General features: G+C 48.5%; 1 protein-coding gene across 6 annotated transcripts in view; it reads right to left on the bottom strand.

The window, feature by feature from the left end:
- Nucleotides 1-22,841, bottom strand: part of SSX2IP (SSX family member 2 interacting protein) — a 450,188-nt gene that overhangs the window by 149,251 nt on the left and 278,096 nt on the right. For all 6 annotated transcript variants that reach the window (XM_085602084.1, XM_085602087.1, XM_085602088.1 and 3 more), the window contains one exon: nt 8,999-9,135. In XM_085602084.1, coding sequence (XP_085458210.1) covers nt 8,999-9,135 — 137 coding nt within the window. The remainder of the gene's footprint in view (nt 1-8,998; nt 9,136-22,841) is intronic.

The following is a 22,841-nucleotide window of genomic DNA, read 5'->3' as shown; positions in this document are numbered from 1 at the left end:
GGTGCATAGCCCGGCTCAAACCAGTTTCGGGGGCACCCCAGCCCCTGAGCTGGGGCGAAGCCGGACAAAGGATAGGGGTGTAACCACCCCCCTCCTGGTCCCACCCATAGGTAGGACCTAGTCACGGGCCAGGCCCTTTTCCTAGTATAAAGGTAGGAGCGAGTCCCCTTCCCAAATTGGATAATTCTGAATCTTGAACTACTTTCCACGAAAGGAACTCTTGACTTTTTCTGAAGACTCTCCCTTGTGGCTAAGGAGTAGCCACCCTGCACCAGCAGGCACCACCTAAGCGCTTGCGGTTTGCTGTACGTCTCTCCTACGGATCAAGACTGCCCAGCTCGACGAGACCCGGATTCCCCGCCATCTCTGACCTCTACCTACATCGTCAGCCCAGCTGAGATTCGTAGGTGCGACGAGACCTGCGGGACCGGCCATCTTCAGAACCTGCACGACGCGTATCTAGCACAACCACCGAGGGACCCTCGAGTGAGTGCACCTAGGGTTTGAGAAGCCCTAACCCAGAGTAGCTCCAGCCCCGAAGCCTGCCTCCCCAGCATCCACGAGATCTGCGTGGGGGCCCTTCTGCTCCTTGCTGCTCACCGCGTTGTCCGGCCACTCGCCGTCGGCTAGTGGCCCTCTTCACGACGCACCACGACAGTTTTTCATCACTGGTCTGGTTGCTCCAGACTGGTCCTTGCTCCCCTTCAACAGAGGAGTACCTCGGACCCTCCTGGTCCACTCCAGACGCCATCTTGACTCCCCCGCGTGGGCTTGCCTCTGCTAAGAACTGCTGCCCCACTCCTGGGCCCAGCATCATCGACAGCAGACACCTTCGTGGGACAGCTCGCCCTCCAGCCTGGTCGCCGCCGCGCCTCCTGGTCTGAGGAACAGCCGAGTCCGACGTCGCCCACTCACCTGATCGAGGTGACTTCATCCGGTACCTCCCTGGTGACCACACGATCGCTGGCTAGCGGTTGAGAACTGAGTCCCCTCTGCTTTCAGGTTTCCTTCATCACCGATCCAGGCTTGGTTCTCGCTGAATATCGACACTGGTCGCCTGCCAGCAACAACTTCTTTCAGGCTCCCGAGACTACAACGAGGACTCCCGACATCTTGCTGAACCCCACGCAGCCGTGGCCTCTGGGCTAGGTAACTCGAGCATTTCGGTGCTCCATCGTAGGTTCACTCTACAAGTGTCCAGCTCCTTTTCCGTTTAGTCCAACTGATCGGATTCCTCCGGAATCAGTAACTTTAGACTCTCTAACCTCTCCCATTCCACTTGCAGTGTAAATGGTTTCGTGCCCTTCGGGCATTTGTGTAAATTGTGCAACTAGAAGTATTTTCCAAAGAGTTTTGTATTGTGCTTAGCTCCCTGACTCATAAAGAGCCAGGGTAGTCTTGTTATAAATAAATATCCTTTATTTTCATAACAACTGGTGTGGTGTCCTTTCACATTGGTGTTCAAGGGGTATATGTGATGGTAAACAGCTGGCTTAACACGCCCTCTAGAGTTTAGCCTGAAGACTGCTCTTGTCCACGCTACTAGGATAGCTGGTCTACAAGGTTGACTTACAACCAATCATCAATAAGGGTCATTTGGAATGATACACAGTGATCACTAGAATAGTGAGCACTACATATCAGGCCAACTTCTCACACGTCCTTCCTAGTGAGTCAGCGGTATCCAGCCCACAGCGGATGGTAAACTTTGCTGCGTCTCTCCCTTCGGCAACTGCCTGAGAGAGCACGGCCCGGGCCTCCTCCGGGCACGGAGGCAGCACTTGCGCAGCCATATGCCACATGGAGTGGGTGTAACGGCCCAACACACATGCAGTGTTTACTGACTGCAGTCCCAAGCTGGAGGAAGAAAACATCTTCCCAAGATGGTCCAGCTTTTTGGATTCCCTATCAGGTGGAGCCGTAGGGAAAGAGCCCTTGGAGGTGGAGGCTTGGACCACCAAGCTCTTAGGGGTGGTGTGTTGGGAGAGGAAAGTGGGTCACCTAGGCCTGACAGTGGCGTCGGGCAATCATCCTGTCCACAGGAGCCCCTGTGTTGGGCCTGAACCACATGCCCAAAAGGATGTCCATTGGGGCTTCATTAAAACAACAGTAGGAGCTCAGAAGAGCACACAGCCAGTTGAAGCACCTCTGTCAGGAGGTTAGTCCTGACTACCACTGTAGGTAGCTCGAGGCTAAGAGACTCGGCCACCCTACGCAACACCACTGCGTATGACGCTCCCTCCTCCGTAGCCATGGTAGGAGGAGACAACATGCCAAGGTCTGGTGAAGTGTCCAGACCACTGGCTTCCCCCAGTTCCTCTCCAGTCCGTTTCATAACCCAAGTGGTCTGTTAAAGGGTCTCCAGACCCCTCCCTGTCCGCCTCATCCTCCTCTGGCTGCCAATTTGGTTTCAAAGAGCCAGGGTAGAACACGGGCACAAAGGTACCAGTCTGCGCTGGATCCAGTGTCGGTCGACACAGGTCCGGCTCTGTGTCTACCGCGAGGTGGCGGCTAGGGTTGATGCCGGCTGCAGACATGGTGCCTGTGGAATCCGGGCCGGGGGGAGGCGTAACAAGGTCGACTGCCGCCAATCCGAACCAGGCCTGGATCCAAGGGGACCCTGTGATGCCAAGGTCGGAGCTGCCGGCGTCGAAGGCCCAGGGCCCCAAGCAGAGTCCGCAGGGCCCGAAGGCGCAACGGCAGAGTCGGGCTGCCCAAAGATGGCGGGCATTGCTTCGCAAAACTGACAAAGCTGAGCAGGGGGTGCACCAGGCCCTGAAAAGGGGGAGGGGGAACCCGGAGTCCACCCTTCGGGCTCTGCACGTAGAGCCGCCGGAGGGGCACCACCCGCATTCCTAGTCGCGTCGGCCGACGGATGGGGAGAAGTCGAAGAGTGACGATACTACTTCGACTTCTTCTTGTGCTTCGACTTACCTGACCCAGAGTGCGAAGACTTGGACGAAGAATGATAGTGGCTCCGCAACCGGTCCCTCAACCCCCTACGCGACAGGGACCTCGAGTGGCGCGAAGCAGACTGCTGGGCCTCGAGCAGCTTTCGGGACTTTCGGGTTCATGGTCCAACAGTCGGAGTACGACTTGGGGTTGTGGTCGCGCTCCAGACAGAAGTGGCAAAACGCGGTGCGGGTCCGTGACTGACAGTCAGTTACAGGAACCACAAACCTTGAAGCTGGGCATCCCTTGTGCACCAGGAGTCAATGGACTCAAAAAACAATGTGGACAAAAGTCGAGAAAAAGTCAGTCAAAAAGTGAATGGGGGTACCGCTCTCTCCGGATCTGCGCTTGCTGGCGCGGAAAAAGAAAGAACTGACATCAGCACACGAGTGCAGCGTCTAAGTAGTCGACCAACTTTATCTGGCGCACTGGAGGATCTATTGGTTCATGAGCTGAAGTATGGAGAACACATTTAGGCATACTTCTAGTATTTGAATTTCATAGGATTTTGATTTTCACCAGATAAGCTTTGCAAATAACTGATGTATAGTATTATTTTATGATTACATGTTAGAATGCATTCATATTTTGCCGGTAATTCAGATTTAACAGTTTATATGCACGTTTGATGCATTTTTTACAGGATGAGTTTTATTCCATAGTATTGTTTATTTGCACATTTATTACCATTATGTTGGTCAGTGAGCGTGAGGGTTGTTGAAGCATTTGTTAGTTTAAGCTCTTTGGGGGGATGTTTTCACTGTTCACAGCACAATGCGCACGGTATGCTTTAAGTCTTTTGTTCACTTTTTCTCACAAGAATGCGCTGGCTGGGGTACGTGAAGGTAATTAATTGCCCAGAAGATTTAATACGTGTGCACCTGGTTCCATTAGAAAATATCTACAAGTGGGACCGCTGGTCAGAAGTCGATTTATGGCCAGTACAAAACATAGTGGTCTTAATTTTTGGTCATGGTTCATATAAATATGGAATCGAAGTACAAGTTTTTCATGAGCCACAGGCGAATATTAGGTTGAATATTTGGTAAACATTTAGTTATACAGTCATATTTCATTGTTGATTTTTAGTGAGCGGTGTTTTATTTGAAAGCATGTAATTTTGTTTTCATTTATCACGGGTTTCACTCGTAGGTTATATGTTCATTTTGCACGTAGATATGGTTGCATTTTATTTGATTGGTGTTAGACCTGGCACCTTGGCGTGAGTCTCCCTTCCTCTTTTTGTCGCTGTGCCTCATGTGTTTTTATGGTGTTCACTACTGCAAGGCTACCCTGTTCTCATAGGCCAGTATGGGCGGCCTGGATTATTACACCCTATGATCCTAACCGACCCAGGGAACATGGTAGGAGATCGAGTTTAGTATGCCTGAGCTCGGAATAATGAGGTACACCTTTTCGCAAGGTTTATTTTAATATTCCGGGTTTGCAAATGCCGCTTTTAGAAAGTTGGCCTTTGCTTGCCTAAACCTTTCAGCCGCCTCTGCGTGTTGTGTATCTGATGTCTGGCTGGAGTGAGTGACAGGGCTGGGGGAACCCAGATGGGCAGGGCTAGGTAGCCTGGCATGAATAGGACGATCGACAGGTAGATGGGTGGGAGGAGTGCTCCTAGGTTCTGAATAGGACAGTGCTCCGCTACCTCGATGCCGGCTCCACCCCCTGTGGAGCGTCGGATGACTCTGCCCTGCACTCTGAAAGGAGAAGCCTGCATCACGTAAACAAAGTGCTCAGAAACCGGACTGAACTAGGCAAGGGCCCCCCTGGCCTGGGAGAACAAAAGATTTGTGGTATAAATGGAGGAGCCCTGCTCCTAAGAAACTAGATCCGCTTTTGACCAAGAAGAATCTCTGCCTGAGGAGGAGGCACCGGGAAAGCTGTAGGAGGAAGACTGTCCCTATCCTGGGGGATTGGCCTGCAGTGGTGACCTTGCTACCAAAGGAGAGAAGAGAAACTGTTGCTGAAGACTTTCACTTTACTTTTACTTTCAAGACTTGTGCTTTTCCAAAACGATCTCCAAGGGCTTGGAACTGAGCTTGCCCCCTGAACTGAGCCCCAGGACCATTGGGCTCTACCTGATCTTCACTCGCCTGCTGCTGGACTGTGGTGTCCTTTCCCTCGCCGGAGCTGTGACCCTCGTGCCCAGTCCCTCCCTGAGCCGTGACCAGGACTGCTTAGCCGCCCCCGCCTTGGGAAGAGCCTCGCTCGATCGGAGCCGCTCCCCCTACGCTGTGCTGGGCTGCCCCGTCACCTCGCTCGTTGGAGGCTCGCTGTGCACCTTCACCCTCCCGCCGGAATCGGCGTTTGTGAGCATCTCCAAGCCTCGGACGGCCCGGACGTATCTGCGTGCCCGGCTGCCCCGCTTTGTTCACACGCCACCTGCAACACCCCGCTCTTGTCGTGAGCCTGAAGATCAGACACCCTCGTGAAGTGTGGGAGCCCCGGACGCCGCCTCGCTCTTCTGTCGAAGAGCCGCTGAAATCCCGCACCCGCCTTTGCGTCAAGAAACAAGGTACTGTACTTACGACCTCGACCGCGAGCTCGCATCGGATCCAGGGTCCACAACGTTCTTATTTCCCTGTCATCTGCGGTGTGCTCCCTGGGCGCTGCCTCAGCACGAAGTGCGCTGAGGCCTACAGTTACCTTGGGCCCGCCTAAAGAACTTTCCGTAAAACCAAGAGAACTTTACCGTATTCCTGCGAATTGTGGCCCCATCAGTTCAACGTTACTGGGCCTTGTATTTGAATCTGCTGAATCTACATAAAAGCTTATTTTTATATACCTCCTGATTGGTGTCCGTTTGTGGTGCATGCAAGGGGTTTACTGTATGTGTAATTGCATTTGCTTAACCGTGTACGCCTGAGACTTAGCCTAGACTGCTCGCGCCACGCACCTAGAGGGTGAGCAGGGGTTATTCTGGGGAGTCATCCTTCGCCCTGACAAGAAGTAAAGGGTCCCTGCTTGTTGTGGGTTCACACCTGCGTCAACCAGAGCCCCCTCATTTCTAACATTTGGATTTCACTTTGCGGTCACTTTTAATTGGGGGAGTTATATGCGCACTTTTGGGTTATTTTATATGGGGTTTATCACTGAAATAATGTCAGTATGGTTCACGAATGAGTGATTACGGGCAGGGTTGCACTAATTTTTATGTTAAAAAAATATATCTTATTAGGTGCAATTGTATTATTAAGCACTCACGTTGGTATTCAGATTTTTATTTAGTGCATTACTCTTTGGTCGTGCTGATGGGTTTCTTTTTTACCATCTTGTATTTTAGTTACCACTGAGGAAAGGAATTATACCGAAATTAATTGGGGACAGTTTATAGACTGTCATGAGGATTACTGAACGTCCCTGGTGCTGCTAAGAAAAGCTTGGATTGGCATCTATGAAAAACAGTGCGATAAAAATTGGAGTATAAAACTTTGATTAAAAATTGAGAACTTTTGGAATAAAAATAAAAACCTGATATATTTAACATTTTGGGTTCATTCATACATGTGGCTTTGCATCTTGTTCAGGGACCTGATGAGGTTCCAATTTGACACGAAAAGCCTATTTTGCCAGGGTGACTAGGTAGTTTTAAACTGCACTATAGGCTGCAATGGCAGGACTGAGACCTGTTTTAAAGGGCTACCGTGGTGGGTGGCACAAAGAGTGCAGTAGGCCCACTAGTAGCATTTAATTTACAAACCCTGGGTACATGTAGTACCATATGCTAAAGACCTACAAGTAAATTAAATGTGCCAATCAGGTGTAAGCCACTTTTAGCATGTTTTAGACTGAGCGCACAAGCACTTCAACACTGGTAGCAGTGCTGAAGTGCACAATGCCCAAATACCAACAAAAAACAATTTCAGGAAACAGGAGGGGCGAATTCAAAGTTAGGTGGTGGACCTTGCAGATAGGGCCAAGTCCAAAATTTACTCAATGTTATTTTAGACTGATGAAGGCCCAACCACTTAACCAATAATAGCGCTTTGCAGAAGCCATGACAGAACAAACCAAGAATTGCCAAAGTCAAACGGCTGGCGGTCAACACCAGACCTCTGGGCTTTGCCAATGTTTGTCCTCAATTGTTAACAGCTTAAGCAGCAGTTATTAGGTCAGATGCCGCACTGCTGTAATCTTCATAAAAGGGTTGAATTTAAAGTTTATTAACTACAAGAAAAAACAAGCATTGGCATAGCCAATATGTCTCGCCTTTGGGACCTTATAAGTATTTAGTTATGCAGCACAATATCCTTACTGCAATAATATTAACTGTTGCATAGCTAAACACTTATAAAGGTCCCAAAGGCGAGACCTATTGGCTATGCCAATGCTTGTTTAGGACTTGTGCCCTGAATATGTATGCAACCATTCAGATATCCGATCAACTGCGGAGGATGGTGTTTCCTCAACGCCACACTTGATTCGGCCCCCAAGATCCCCCAGAGGCTCCAGGCGTGTGGGTGTAGAGAAAGCATGCCCCCTAGGTGCAGACCTGTGTTATCTGCAGGTGCGCCTGGCGTCTATCGAATTAACCGTTTCAATTTTGGGGACCGGGTCTGCCCTGTCTGTGGTGTGAGCCTGATCGCCCTGGAAGGTAAGGTGTGCTGCAAGCGTGAAGCAATAGTGTCAGGGAAGCCACCAACTGTGCCGGTTCGCGCATCAGCCACAGAAGAAATGTTACTCTGGTATGATGCAACTCTCGTGAGGGCTTTGACTGGTGTGGGAGACTGTGCTAAACATGTGTCCCCAGCCTTCCTAGTAAAGCGTTGCTATCCAGGCAGAGAGCTAGATTGGGTTGGTATTGTATAAATTGTGACTTTAAGCCCGACACACGCCCTGTCCTCTCCATAATGCCATGACTAGCAGAAGGGACATCGGTCCTCGCGCACCCTTTGTAGATGACGTCACATGTTTGTCCTCTTTCCCCACCTTCAGCCTCTCAAAAGTCTTTCTATGCAGCAGAGTGGCTGGAGAAAGGGCAATAAACGTGAACTTTATAAAGAAAATGGGATTGTAAATCCGCTAAATGTTTGAGTCCTCGCTACTCCTCACACCAGGCATAGCACAGGCAGTGACACTTGGTAGCAAAGAGCAAGGAGGGGGCAGCACCTGCTACACCTAACTGACCTCCAAGTCTGCTCGCGCCTCACCTTTTTTAGCCTAAAGAACAAATGGAAAGGTTGCAAAAAATCGTCACATTGAACGTGACTTTCTCAAAGACAAACATCTCTCAATGTTGTTCAACAATAACAGACACGTTCTATCCAATCGATATATATGATGTAGTAAACATACTTTATACGCCATAAAAATCTCAAACTTATGCAGCAAATTGATGCGTCTCACCCTATGCAGCGGAATTGCTTGACATACTTGCATGTACAAACGCCTGAAAGGTTGTTCATAGCTCGCAATTGAACGGTTCGAAAGGAGAATGTGACAGAATGGTTCGAAACGAGAATGTGAAATTATTCATCCAAAGTGGACGAACCTGAAACCAGAGGAGGCCTGCTGGAGTCTCCAATACAACAAGTGGGGGGGAGGGGGGGGGGGGGGGGGGGAGAGAGTGTTGGCTGAGAACAGGGACGCGTAGCGTTTCCCTTGCGGGAATGAGCGCGATAATTGCTACCATATGGCGCCACTCGCTCCCGCAAGGGAATCGCCAAACGTACACGCGTTGCCATTCTAAGCAATGCAACGCGTGCACTTTTTAGGGCAAAAACGGAATAGATTACATGAGGTCCCCTCCTATGCAGCGCATGCGCGCTGCATAGGCGAGACCTAAAAAAGTAGGCCTGTGATAGGCTTTGGAAAGCACTACATAGTTTTAATAATCCTGATTTTTTAACCTGAATTGCAACTGAAGTGATTCTTTTTAAACGTTTTGGTATCCACAAATACAGTGGTTAAATATTTTAATGTGAATGTCCATCAATGAAGAGCTGAAGATGCAGAACCAAAAACATACCCAGGAGAGATGCAACAATAGAAGCAATTAGAAGTGGTTATAGGAGATGTACATGCCCACACCTACCTGTAATAGTTGCTGCTGAGTTTTAATAATCTCTGTATACTGATTAATTTCGGCTTTCAGTTTTTCAACTTCCTCTTCATGAATTTCTCTATTAACCACATTGCGTTCATGTAAAGCTCCATCCTGGACGAGAGACACTATTGATAAAATGTTTACAAGAAGTAGGTTACTCGTTTGTTGCCAGCCACTATGCTGAAAAACAATGCTTAGTTGAAATGCATTCGTATATTCTACTACAAATTAGATGTTTTACTAAGTAAACGAAACAGTAAGGGAATGGAGAAACAAAATAATTTAACTAAATTTCAGGGCTCTAGCCAAAGAAACAGTTTTATCATTCAATGAATACTACTCGCATCGAAAATAATATCTAGAGAGTCGATGCAAAGGACTGTGCAGGAGGACAAAGATAACTACATATCTTTCTTCACATATGATACGTCATACCAATTTTCTTTTCATATGTCCACTTGGCAAGATTGTCTATTTTTTGCACGGATGTCTGTCTGTTTAACAGGAAAAAAAATAATCTTAATCATCATGTCCCTCCCACTCCTTTGAAGACAGAAAACAATGTGAGCCCAATTCTCAAAGGCGAATGCACAACCAAGTTCAACATAAGGTGCATCCCCTACCACTGTTCCCTGTAAGGTACGCGCGCGCGCACCTATGCTTCCTTGCGCGTGCAGTGTCGTGTGTGAAGTGTGCACGGGCACACAGCACATCCTGCGACTGTTCACACCGCTGCTTTTAAAATGCGAGCAGCGTAAAAAACCTGAAATTTCCGTGTTGCGGGAGGCGGAGGAAGAGACGATCGGGCAGAGAACACGAGTGGCAGGTAAGTGTCCCTCTTACACTGCAGCCTGTGGGGTTAAGGAGGGTCACAACCCAAGTTAAGCAGCAAGTGGCTCCTACACTTACTGCATTCCTTTTGTTAGTAGAGAGCTGCTGCGGGGCAGATTGTGGGCCTTTTTGAAAATATTCCAGTTAATCGCAGCGCCAATCTACGTGGTGCTGCAATTAACATGAATACTTTCAAAATAGGCACAATCTGCCTTGCAGACGCGCACCTACTAACAAAAGGAATGCAGAAAGTCTAGAAGCAACGATGTGTGCTTTCAGCATCACTAATATACGAATATATACTATGAAAGCACCCGTCGTGCTTTTGGACATGCAACATTCCTTTTGTTAATAGGCCGTGTGCTTTAAAAATCAGTAATATATAGTGCCCTAAACACGATTGTTAGAAGTAGGCATAGAAGTTAAGTGTATTTGTATGAGCAGCACAAGCCACCTGTCTTAAATAGTTTAGCTCTACAACACATTCTGGTTTTTGGTAGAGCACTGATTTGTCGCTGCGGTCGGGTTCTTGGTGCACATACCCTTGGCTGCAGCGCACATAGACCTTACACTACCGCACAAAGAGGAAATAAATTAGAGGGAACATGGATACCCACTGTTATGATTTCATTACATCAATTTACACATTAGAGGCTCCATATTAAAAACACTAATACTGAGAACACCAATGAGGTAAGTACAAGAATAAGTTTATATAAGGTTGGGAACATGTTGAAGGGCAGGGTTGGGCTAGACGTTGACTTACAGTCAAGTCTTGTGCTTAGGATCCAAGGTAGAGTTGAAGGAAGGATAAACGTAGAGTGATGGCTAGGATAAGGTTTAGAGTTGTGGGAAGGTAAAAAGTAATTACAGGGTTACCAAATGATTTGGCTAAGGCCTAGAGTTAGACGAAGGTTTGCTTCTCAGGGCAAGTAGTAGTGTTAGGGTTGATGTAGAGGTAGGTCGAGGTTGTGGGCATCGGTGTGCAAATACCTCCATTTATGATTTGTTTTCATAGAACTTGAACATACGTTTCTAGATCCATTTGATCATGTGATATAACACACCCCTTGTGGAACATTTGGTAAAATATAAGTGCCCAGAGTCAACACCCAAAGCTTAGAAAGTTTGTGCATATTTTCACCTAATGGTTGTAATTTTCTCACCCTGAATACAGTTTACATTTAATTCCCCCATCAGTGGCAGGAATAAAGAGGGGAAAGAGGGGAACAACTGGCGGAGCTCTTTGTCGCATGCAAGGTGCACACGAGAAAAATACACCCGCCCAGCATCACAGAATGTCAACCGTAAGCGCGGAGTTCCTTTTGAGTATCTGGACATTTTGGGTCTACATTCCCCTTACAGCGAGAAAGCGTAATTTTAAACGATAGGAAACGTTCCTGTGATGCTAATGTTAGCTAGCCTCACGTAACTTCTCTTTTGATACAGGGTGTTAAAGAAAGTATGTGAAACACTTGGTAAAGTCAACTTCCAATAAAAAAGATCTGCCTTCATTGTAAGGCCGCAGGCACCCAAGTTGCTCCCATGCAACATTCCTAATGTCCTCTTGTTCACAGCTCATTACCTCCTGTATCTCAAACTTTAGCAGAGTATCAAGAAGTCCCTCATCCAATGATCACCGAGGGGGGCACAGACCATAATCCACTTTGTGCAATTGGATTTTGTTTCACTGGAGTTCAGTGGGTAAGAGACCGTTTTAAAAGGAGGCTGTCCTAAAGTTTGTTTGCGGCACACTTGTTCCTTCTACTTAATAGGATTAACAGCAGGGCTGGTTGCAGAGGACAAGAGACACCTTTCAAAAAGTGATACGCCCAAAGTTTTAGGTGTTTTGAAATGCTGCCTGTCTGTTCTCCCCAGCGATTCCGTAGTGCTACCGAAGACTAGGTCACGTAGATTATAGAACCACATATATTCATTGTTTTGACACAAAATAAATATCCAAATGTGTTATGATTAAATGCAAGGACATCATAGTTGGAAGGAAATACGTCCAGTACATTGTGCAAAACAATTCCTACCTTAGCCAAAGAAAATGCGAGCTCTCCTCGCCCTAGTCTCATGCAACTGCCTTTTCCTCTCCTCCATCTTTCTTTTCACACTCATTACCTGTCAACTTTGTGCCCCATGTGTTTTTCCTCCATCTCGACTCATTTTGGGTCTCACTTGTATCCCTCTAACCATGCACATTTTCCCTCTCCTGCCCAGTCGGTCTCTCAATGCACTTTTTCTATCTAATATCCTTTTACCCATGCCAGACCTAGCTTCCTCATTATGCCTATCTCTGCACAAGGTATCCTTTTTTTCGCTGTCTAACTGGTCACAATCCTCCGCTCCCTGGTCAATCTCTCTCTCGTCTTTCTTACCAGTGTCTCCCACCTTCTTACTCACCTATGTCTCGAAGTAGGGCCATTTCAGGAGGAGAAGGGAGGGGCAGCTCTTCCTCCACTTTCCTCACCCAGCTCACCATGTCTTATGTCCAGGAAGATAGCCTTGAAAACTAAGACCACTTGGAGGTACGGGCCAGCAGGAACTGGATGTGGAGGACTAGGACCAGTTAATACAGGATCATCAGGACCAGGATATCAAAGACCAGAGGACAATAATTAGAATGACCAGGATGAACTAAACCAGAAAGGTCAGGTATAAAGGGATAAGAGGACCACAACAATAACCAGCAAGACTGGTGCCAGGAGCACAAGAAGCAGAAGGACAAGCAATGGCAGGAAAACCTGGATAAGAAAGGACCAGAAAGAGAAGTACCATGTTTGAGGTCACCTTGACAATTAGGAGGTTACGAACACCAGGAGGAACAGTGTCATAGGAATTATGACTAGGACAAGGAACAAGAGCACCATAACCAGAAGGACCGGGTCCAGAAGGAACTGAGGCAGAAGAATCATATCTAGGAAAACTAGAAGGACAATGATCATGAAGAAAGTGCATAGGAGGACCAAGAGTAGGAAAGGGTGACCAACACCGTATCACTACAGTCAAAGTGTACACTCTTGGATTATTGTATCATAGCTTAACGCACTCTGTTGCAGTAGTGTTTATTCCTCCACTAAACGAACTGAACTGATACACATGATAACAACGATTTGTAGGTGAAAAGATCATAACTAGAAACAGTGTACGTGATGATGGGGAGTACACTGGAAACTAGACCAGCAGAACTAACAGGACCAAAGCCAAGAGGGGCAAAGAGGAAGAGGAACAAAAGGACTAGAACTTGGAGGACAAACTGGAACAAGATGGGAGAAAGAAACAGTAGTAATGCACAAGTTACTTATCGGTAACGATACATCTGTTAGAAACATTAGTTATTTATAGATTCCTTACCTTAGATATATCCCCAGGCATCCGACGGGATCCGGAAAGTTTGTCAGCAGTACCTCTGCGCGTCGGAAGGTGGAGTCAATCGGCTTCGCGTTAGTCGTCCGCGTCGTGGTCGCCGGGATGACGTTGCAACAGCTACTTAGACGCCGTCCTCGCGTGCTGACGTCAGTTCTGTACAATACATTCTGCGCCAGAAACGCAGCGCCATGCAAGACACTGACCATTGGTGCACAAAACTAGGGCCCAGAAAGGATGTCCTTCACCCTAGAAATCAGTTGGCAGAACGGAGAGGATGGGTGGGGCGGTAGGGAATCTATAACTAATGTTTCTTACAGATATATCGTTATCAAAGGTAAGTAACTTGTGCATCTGAAAGAAACACGTTAGTTATAGATTCCTTATCTTAGAATAGATACCCCAGCAATACCAACCCCGGTGGTGGGTCTGTGAACCAAGATCACACCAGAAAGTCCTGGAGAACAGAACGGCCAAAGAAGCGGTCTCTTCGGACTTGGCTGCCCAGGCAGTAGTGTTTGGTGAATGTGTGCAGTGATGCCCACGTAGCCGCCTGACAGATGTCATTCAGAGGCACTCCTCTTCCCAAGGCAGTAGTGACTGCCATCGCCCGGGTGGAGTGAGGGCGTAACCCCACTGGAGGCTCTTTTATAGCTAGAGAGTAACAAGCCTCAATACACTACACATCGACAAATGGTGAGTTTGTGTACGGCCCGACTTTTTTGCACCCACTTAGCCAACAAAAAGTTGATCATCCACCCAGAACTGTTTTGTGCGATCGAGATAGGAGAGTGCACGTTGTAGGTCCAGACAGTGGAGCTTCTCTTCTTCCTTTGAAGGATGAGGAGGTGGAAAGAAGGTGGGCAAATTAATGGTCTGCCCGATGTGGAAGGCAGTGGCCACCTTAGGAAGGAAGGATGGACGGGTCCAGAGAACCACCTTGTCCGGATGAACAGACAAAGGAGGTTTTGAGGAAAGAGCCTGGCGCTCACTCACCCTTCTAGCAAAAGTGATGGCTACCAGGAAAGCAGCCTTAAGAGTTAAAAGACGTAGAGGACAGTTATGAAGCGGCTCAAAGTGAGCGCACATTAAGTAAGTCAGTACAAGGTTCAAGTCCCACTGAGGCATAACAAAAGGAATTGGAGGAAAGAGATGCGTTAAGCCTTTCAAGAAACCATCCCCTGCTGCTGCGATAGAAGATCCTCCCGAAGAGGCAGTATGATGGGAGGATCGATGGCCATGTTCAGCAGCTCGGGATGCCAGACTCTTCGTGCCCAATCTGGAGCCACAAAAATAACTTGGGCCCAGTCGCGCCTGATCTTCAGCACTCTGGGCAGAAGCTGTATAGGTGGAAAGGCGTACAACAGACCACAACTCCACTCGAGATGAAGCTTTGCCGAGAGAGTGCTGCCTTGGAAATTACAATGCGCAGAATTGCTGACATTGCGCATTCTCTTCGGTGGCGAATAGATCTAACCAAGGCTCTCCCCACTGTTGAAAGCTCTTGCACCACCTCAGAGTGAAGACGCCATTTGTGAGCCATCATGCATCTGCGGCTGAGTTTATCCGCCCTGGCGTTCAGAAAACCTGCCAGGTGTTGAACCACCAAGGAAATACCATGATGTTCCAGCCATGTACGGAGGCAAAGGGTCTCCTGACTTAGGGTCCATGACACCACGCCACCCGGTTTGTTGCAATACCACATGGCAGTGGTGTTGTCCGTGAACACCTACACTACTCTTTTCCGGACAGAGGGAAGGAATGCCTTCAGTGCAAGACGAATCGCCCGGAGCTCCAGGAGGTTGATGTGAAGCCCGGACTCCGCTGGAGACCAGAGGCCTCTGATCGCCGGCTCTCCCATGTGGCCTCCCAATCCCAGAAGGGAGGCATCCGTCACTAAAGTGTGGTTGGGTTGGGGGAAGGGAGAGGAACTGCCACTGACCCAATCCTGGTTCGTGAGCCACCACTGCAGTTGTTGAGCAGTGCCCTCCGAGATCTGAACGTAGTCTGACAGATTCCCCCGATGCTGCGCCCACTGGAACTTCAGGTCCCACTGTAGAGCCCGCATATGCCACCTGGCATGATTGGTCAGCAGGATACAGGAGGCCATGAAGCCCAGCAGCCTCAGGGTCATTCTGACCGAAATCCGCAACAAGGGCTGAAAGATTGGCTTTATAGCCGAATGTCCCGGACTCGCTGTTCGGGAGGATAGACCTGAAACTGAGACGTGTCCAGAACGGCTTCAATGAAGAGGAGCTTCTGAGAGGGAATCGGGTGCGACTTTGGCACATTGATGGAGTACCCCAGCAGATGCAAGAGGTCGGCTGTAGTCTGGAGGTGGGAGACGACTGCCTGGGGCGAGCCCGCATTCAACAGCCAGTGGTCGAGATAGGGAAATACTGAAACCCCTGATCTGCACAGATGAGCTGCAACCACCGCATCACTTTCGTGAACACCCGAGGGGCACTGGTAAGGCCAAAGGGAGCATGTTAAACTGAAAATGCTTGTGGCCTACCGTGAACCGCAGGCAATGCCGGTGGGCCGGCAGGACGGGGATGTGGAAATAAGCGTCCTGCAAGTCCAACACTACCATCCAGTCTTGTGGGTCGAGGGCAGACAAGACCTGCTCAAGCGTCAACATTTTGAACTTCTCCTTCCGGAGGAATTGATTGACGTCCCTGAGATCCAAGATGGGAAGCAGGCCCTTGTCCTCCTTGGGAACCAGAAAGTAGCAGGAGTAGCAATCACAACCTACTTCAGGGACAGGAACGGGCTAGATCGCTCCCTTGGCCAAGAGAGCCGTAACTTCCTGCTGGAGAAGTGCCAGATGATCCTCCGACATGCTGTGGTAACGAGGTGGCATGGCTGGAGGAGTAATCTCCAAGGGGAGGGAGTAGCCCCTTTGGACTATCTGCAAACCCCACCTGTCCGAAGTGATGGTGCGCCAGTGGGGGCAGTGATGGCGTTTGATGGGCCTGAAAGGTCAGACTATGAAGGTTTGGAGGCTGCTGCAGAGGGGGTAGGTTGGTGGACTGGCCCGCCCGCTGGCCCCCTGAACCACGACGCTGGTTCCCACATCACCGGCTGCGCGAAGGTTGGGTAACTTGCTGCGGCCTGTGGCGGGACATAGCGGGGCACCGCTTCCGTAGCCACTAAAGGGGCGAAAAGCAGACTGTGCCAGATGTGAGGAGAGGACCAAGGACTTAGCCGTAGCTCGTGAGTCCTTCTAGCGCTCTAGGGCTTTGTCTGCTTTGTCGCCAAAAAGGCATGTGCATCAAGGTGTTCTGGACATCCCCTGAAAAGTCAGTGGACCTCATCCAGGCGTAGCGTCTGAGTGCTACTGACGCTGAAATGGTCCTGCCCAGAGAGTCGGCGGTGTCCAGTCCACAACGGATCGTAAACTTAGCTACGTCTCTCCCCGCGATGACACCCTGGGAGAGCACTGCCCGGGCCTCCTCCAGACATTGAGGGAGCACTTGCGCCACCATATCCCACACAGAGTGCGAATAACTGCCCAAGAGAAAGGTTTACGGACCGCAGGCCTAAGCTGACGGAAGAAAAGATTTTCTTGCCAAGATAGTCCAGCTTCTTGGATTCCCTTTCCAGTAGGGAATGTGCTTTTGGAGGTGGAGGCTTGGACCACCAAGCTCTCTGGGGTGGGGTGTTGAGAGGAAAGTGGGGTCGCCCAGAGTCGGGCGGTGGCGTCTGGCGATCATCCTGTCCACGGGAGCCCCTGTGTTGGGCCTGGAGCACATGCCCAAAAGGACGTCAGTGTGGGCCTCATTGAACGGAAGCAGGGGCTCCGAAGAGCTCGTTGCCGGTTGAAGCACCTCAGTCAGGAGTTAAGTCCTGACAGCCACCGTAGGAGGCTCGAGGTTGAGAGCCTCGGCCGCCCTACGCAACACCACAGTGTATGACGCTCCCTCCTCCGTAGTCACAGTAGGAGAAGACAACATGCCAAGGTCAAGTTTAGTGTCAAGACCCCTGGCATCTCCCAGTTCCTCTCTCCAGTCCTGATCTTGCTCGAGTTGGTTAGTTAAAGGGTTACCTGACCCCTCCCAGTCCTCTTGATCTTCCTCAGGGTGCCACTGTGGTTGAAAAGAGGCCCCAGACGTGAACAGGGGCATGAAAACCCCACCCGGCACCGGTTGATGCCGGTCCAGCTCAGTGTCCACGTCAGGAAGGAGGTTGGGGTCGACGCTGGCCAGGGGGCCACCCAGCGTTGGGCACGGTGGTGGTGCCGTTGGAAGTGGCGCTGGTGGAGGTGTAATGAGGTCAACTGGCGCCGATCCGGATCCAGGCCTGGATCCAAGGGGGGCGCCGGGGCCAGAGCAAACGGCAGCTAAGACCTAGGCCCCCCCAACCGAGTCCACGGGGCCCGAAGGCGCGCAAGCGGGGTCAGTCTGCCAAAAGATGGCCTGCATCCCCTCATAGAATGTACGAAGCTGGGCGGGGGTCACACCGGGCCGCGGGAGTGGCACCACCCGCGCACCTATTTGGTTCGGCTGGCCGACGAGAAGTAGAAGAGCGACTATGCTTCTTCAGCTTCTTCTTATGCTTCGACTTACCCGACCCTGAGTGCGAAGACTTGGATGACTTCAAGCCGGAATGACGATGGCTCAGTGATCGGTCCCTCAACCCCCCTCTGGACCAGGACCTCGAGTGGCGCACAGCTGACTGTGGGTGTTCAGGCAGCTTTCGGGACCGCTCCTGCAAAGCCTTCGGCGTCAATGACTTGGGGTTGTGGTCGTACTCCAGGCAGAAAAGACACGCAGTGCGGATCAGTCACCGACATCATGCAATGGTAAGATTCGCAGGCCTTAAAACCAGGCATCCCTCGGGCACCTTACGGAGTCGACGACTCAAAAAAAAGACGTTGACAAAAGTCAAGAAAAAGGTAGTCAAAAAATTACTGAGGTACTGCTCTTCCCGGATCTGCGCTGGCTGGCGCAGAAAAAGAAAGAAATGACAGTGTGCGAGGGTGGTGTCTACGTAGCTGCCGCGACGTCATCCCGGCGACCACGACAGACTATGAACGCGGAGCCGACTGACACCACCTTCCAACGCGCAGAGGTACTGCTAACAAAAAAACTTTCCGGATCCAGTCTTACGCCTGGGGGTAAATCTAAGGTAAGGAAACTATAAATTACGTGTTTCTTTCAGATAAAAGAACCAGTAACTGGTCCACCAGGACAACGGGAGGGACTAGAACCAGGGGAAGAGGACTAGGTCCAGGATAAACAGAACCAGCCCCTCCAGGAGTATGAGGACCACAACAACCAAAGTCAGGATAAGGAACTTCGCTACACAGCTATGAGGGACCAGGACTGGCTACAAGACCCAAAATGACCACAGCCAGGAAGAAATTACCTGGAAGTCTGACCAGAAAGATGGTGGAGGCGGCCAGTAAGGTACTAGGTCACAGCTACGGCAACACTGCCTTTTTTAGACTGCTCTTACTATATAGTCCCCCAGCCTTATTAGGAAGTGCTTGAGAAGTCCAGAGAAATTCACTTGAAGGTTCTAAATTAAGCTTAGTATTGGCACGTTTCTAGAGAGTCGTATTACATTAAAATATAGTCCTTCTTAGAATTCCAATAATGCAGAAGCCCTGAAATAGTGTTTAAATCCAAATAGGTTTCTTTATTCTTTTGACCCCTTCGGTGCTCATGACGGATTGGTTCACCATGAGCACCGGTGCTCCTGTGCTCATGACGGAACCATTCCATCATGAGGACAGGGGCACGAAATCCCTCTGCTGCAAACAGCAGAGGGATTTCCAGTTTTTTTGGGGCCTCAGGAGGAGGGGAAGAGCTTCCCCTACCTCCAGAGGCCCCTCACTGGTTTTCAATCTAATAACGATCGCGCATGGCACGCTGTTGTCATTAGATTGAAAACGAAACTGAAACTTCGTTTCAGTTTTAGTGTTTCAGTGCTCGTGGGGCTATCTCAGCCCTCAAGCACCGAAACACTTAGGGGAGGTATTGTTGGAAAGGGGAGAATCTCCTTTACAATGGTGCCCTTCCCTAGATCCCTGCATGGGGATCACCCCCGGAGGGCGATCCCCAAGCAGGGATCCAGCCACTAGCACCAGGGAGGGGGGGAGCTGCCCCTTGGACAAGGGCCTTTGCTCCCCCCCTTTGTTTTGGGCCATATTCAGTCTTTCTTGCCCCAAATCTGCTCCCCGAGGGGGAAGAATACCAGAGATTTGTTTTTTACTGGGCAATAGGGGTGGGGGCTGCCCAATATGGGCATGCCAATGCCCCCACACCCATTCCACAAACGTACAGTCTTTCTGCCCCCAAACCGCCCCCCAGGGGGGGCAGAAATCCCGCTAGAAACCAGGGATTTCTTTTTAAATTGATGTAGGGGTGGGGGCTGCCCAAGATGAGCATGAAAATTCCACCACCCCCAGTGAAATTCCAGTCTTTCTGCCCCCCACAGGGGCAGTAGACCCCAATCTGCCCCCACAGGGGCAGAAAGCCCTCTAGAAACCAGAGTTTATTATTATTATTTTTTTTTTAATTGATGTAGGGGTGGGGGCTGCCCAAGATGGGCAGGCCAAAGCCCCATCCCCCCCAATTTTAGGTTTGCAGGAGATTCTGGGTAGGGAAACGTTGGGGAATACACGCAAGCCATACTTCATTGGAGTCTCCCGGGTGTCTAGTGTTCAGAAATGTGGGGTTTGGTTTCCCTAGATGGCCACCGAGCCCGGGGCCAAAAACTCATGGAACCCCCCTTGCAAAACCAGGTTATGTGATCGGTCATTTTGATGTCTCCTCAATACATTTTGGGCCCTTGCCTGTCGCGGGTACTTGACCCCCCCCCCCCCTCCCCCACACAAGTGAGGTACCATTTTTCTCGGAAGACTTTGGGGAATGCGGTGTGGGTGGATTTGTGCGGATCCACACAGATTTCAGAACTTTCCACCCCAGAAATTAGAGGAAAATGTGTTTTTTTGGACAAATTTGGAGGTTTGCAAGGGATTCTGGGTAAGAACCTGGTGAGAGCCAGACAAGTCACCCCATCCTGGATTTCCCTGGGTGTCTAGTTTTGAAAAATGTATAGGTTTGCTAGGTTTCCCCAGGTGCCGAAAGAGCTAGGGTTCAAAATCTACAGCTAGGTACTTTGCAAAATACTGTCAGTTTTCACTGTAAAATGTGGAATGTCCATGTTGCGTTTTTGGCAGTTTCCTGTCGCGGGCACTAGGCCTACCCACACAATCGAGGTACCATATTTCTCGGACGACTTTTGGAACGCGGGGGGGTTGAATGTTGTGGATCCATGCAGATTCCAGAACTTTCCACCACAGAAATGTGAGGAAAATGGTTTTTCGACAAATTTTTAGGTTTGCAAGGGATTTTGGGTAACAGAACACGGTAAAAGACCAAGCATGTCAACCCATCCTGGATTCCCCTGGTTGTCTATGTTTTCAAAAATGTATTGGTTTGCTAGGTTTACCTAGGTGCTGGCAGAGTTAGGTTTCAAAATCTACAGCTAGGCACTTTGCAAAAAAAGGGTCAGTTTTCACTGTGAAAATGTGGCGTGTCCACGTTGCGTTTTGGGCCGTTTCCCGTCACGGGCACTAGGCCTACCCACACAAGTGAGGTACCATTTTTCTCGGAAGAATTAGGGTATCACAGAATTGTAGAGCAACTGTTATTACCTATTGATTTTTAATGCATTTCTGACTTCCAAATGAAAGACAATGTGTAAAAAAGTAGTAATTTTGAAAAATGACCTATAATTCTCATGCTAGTATGGGTATTCACAATTTCGGGAATGTGCAAATATCTGTTTCTAAACTCTATATTTTGTTCTAATTTCAGAAATACATAGGTGTCTCATAACGATTTTTCCATGTATATGTTTTCCCAAATTAATTGCTATATACCCGGTACATAATAAAAAAAAACATTGCAAGACGCTGCTCAGTTATTGGCTCTGGGTTCGTCGGGTTCTTGGTGAACCTACAAGTCCTATATATCCCCACAACCAGAAAGGTCCAATGGATGTAACGGTATATTGCTTTCAAACAGCTATCATAATTAGAAGTTACAGGTGAAAACGCTGACACATGGCTGTTTTTTTCAACTAATTTACAATTTTTCCTATATTCAAAGGTTAGTTTCTATAAAGAAACCTTGAAGGATCTACACAAATGATCCCTTGCTGAATTCAGAATTTTGTCTACCTTTCTAAAATGTATAGTCTTCCATGATCCATTATTGCTTTCATACCCATTTCTACAATTAACTGGAAGGAGGTTGAAAGCACAAAAAATAGCAAAAATAGGCTATGTCCCAGAAAAATGCCAAAACTGTGTAAAAAAAAACAAATTTGGATTTCTGACAAAAGTCTGCATGTCCCTGAAAGCTGGGGAGATGGTGATTTCAGCACCACAACCCCTTTTTTGATACAATTTGCATGGGAAAAAACTGACACGGTCATCTGCAACCCTTTTCTCCCATTGTTCCACCCCAAAAACAAATGCACCTGTATTTTGGGTAATTTCTGGGTCCACTCTAGGAAAGTCCACAAACCCTGGGAACCTTTAGGATCCCCATGATGTTGGAAAAAAGGACGCAAAATTTGTGCGGATACCTTATGTGGTCAAAAAGATACAGGGGCCCAAGCGCGAACTACCCCAAATAGCCAAATAAAGGCTTAGCACAGGGGAAGAAAGGCCTAGCAGCGAAGGGGTTAATAAACATCCAACATCAGCCCAGCCAAAGTGTTTCGTCCCCAAAGATGGGAATTCAAAATTCATCAGGACTGAAAACAAAAAAAATATACATATATGTATAAATAATAAAAAAAAGAATAGTTTAACATTAAACTACGAAGGATTCCTCAAAATTCCTTTACAATAAAACAGACATGATCAGGACAAGAACATGTAAAATTATCAAATACACATTACCCAATATACCTAATCTCATATTAGTCGTAAAGTCCCAGGATGCCAGTTTTCATACTCAATCAATTGATACTAATATTAGACAATGTATATCATGTTTGTAATCTCATCAAGCGGAAAAAAGTATCCTTGCGTTCATCCATAAATTTGTATAATAAGTATTAATTACATGACCATCGAAACCTTAGGAATCTCATGTTAGTTACAAATTGTATTCAACAAAAGTCGTATCATTTGATAGGAATCCCACCTGCTATTCTCCCTACAGCAATTTGTAAATATGGAAAATTAAAATAGTGGTTCCCATTTCAAACAATTGTCAAATCATAATTATTACCAATTAAATACCCAACCTTGTGACCCCACTCACTTATTCAGTTAATTGATGAATCCTCCTCAGTAAACGTAAAAATAGGTTTGTGTTTCCTCATCCTCAATAGGATCTCCGAGAACAGAATATTGTCAAGGAGTGCTGTCAGACCCCTGGCCTGTTGGTATATTTGCTACAAAAAAAAAAAAATCACAAAACCAGGGTTCTGCTAGAGAATAAGTGCCATTAGAGAATAATATAGCCCAGCATGAATTAGGCTCAAGTTCAAGGAAAACATTTGTGTCTACCCACTGCCGTCTCATTGTGCCCAACTCTATACGCTCTCTGAAAGGTAACAATCGCAAAACCAATCACCACTGGTCAGTGCATATAACGCA

The sequence above is a fragment of the Triturus cristatus genome, chromosome 4_2, assembly GCF_964204655.1.
Source record: "Triturus cristatus chromosome 4_2, aTriCri1.1, whole genome shotgun sequence".
NCBI classification, from domain to species: domain Eukaryota; kingdom Metazoa; phylum Chordata; class Amphibia; order Caudata; family Salamandridae; genus Triturus; species Triturus cristatus.
The sequence above is the reverse complement of the archived record's forward strand: the minus strand, read 5'-3'. Positions and strand labels throughout refer to the sequence as shown.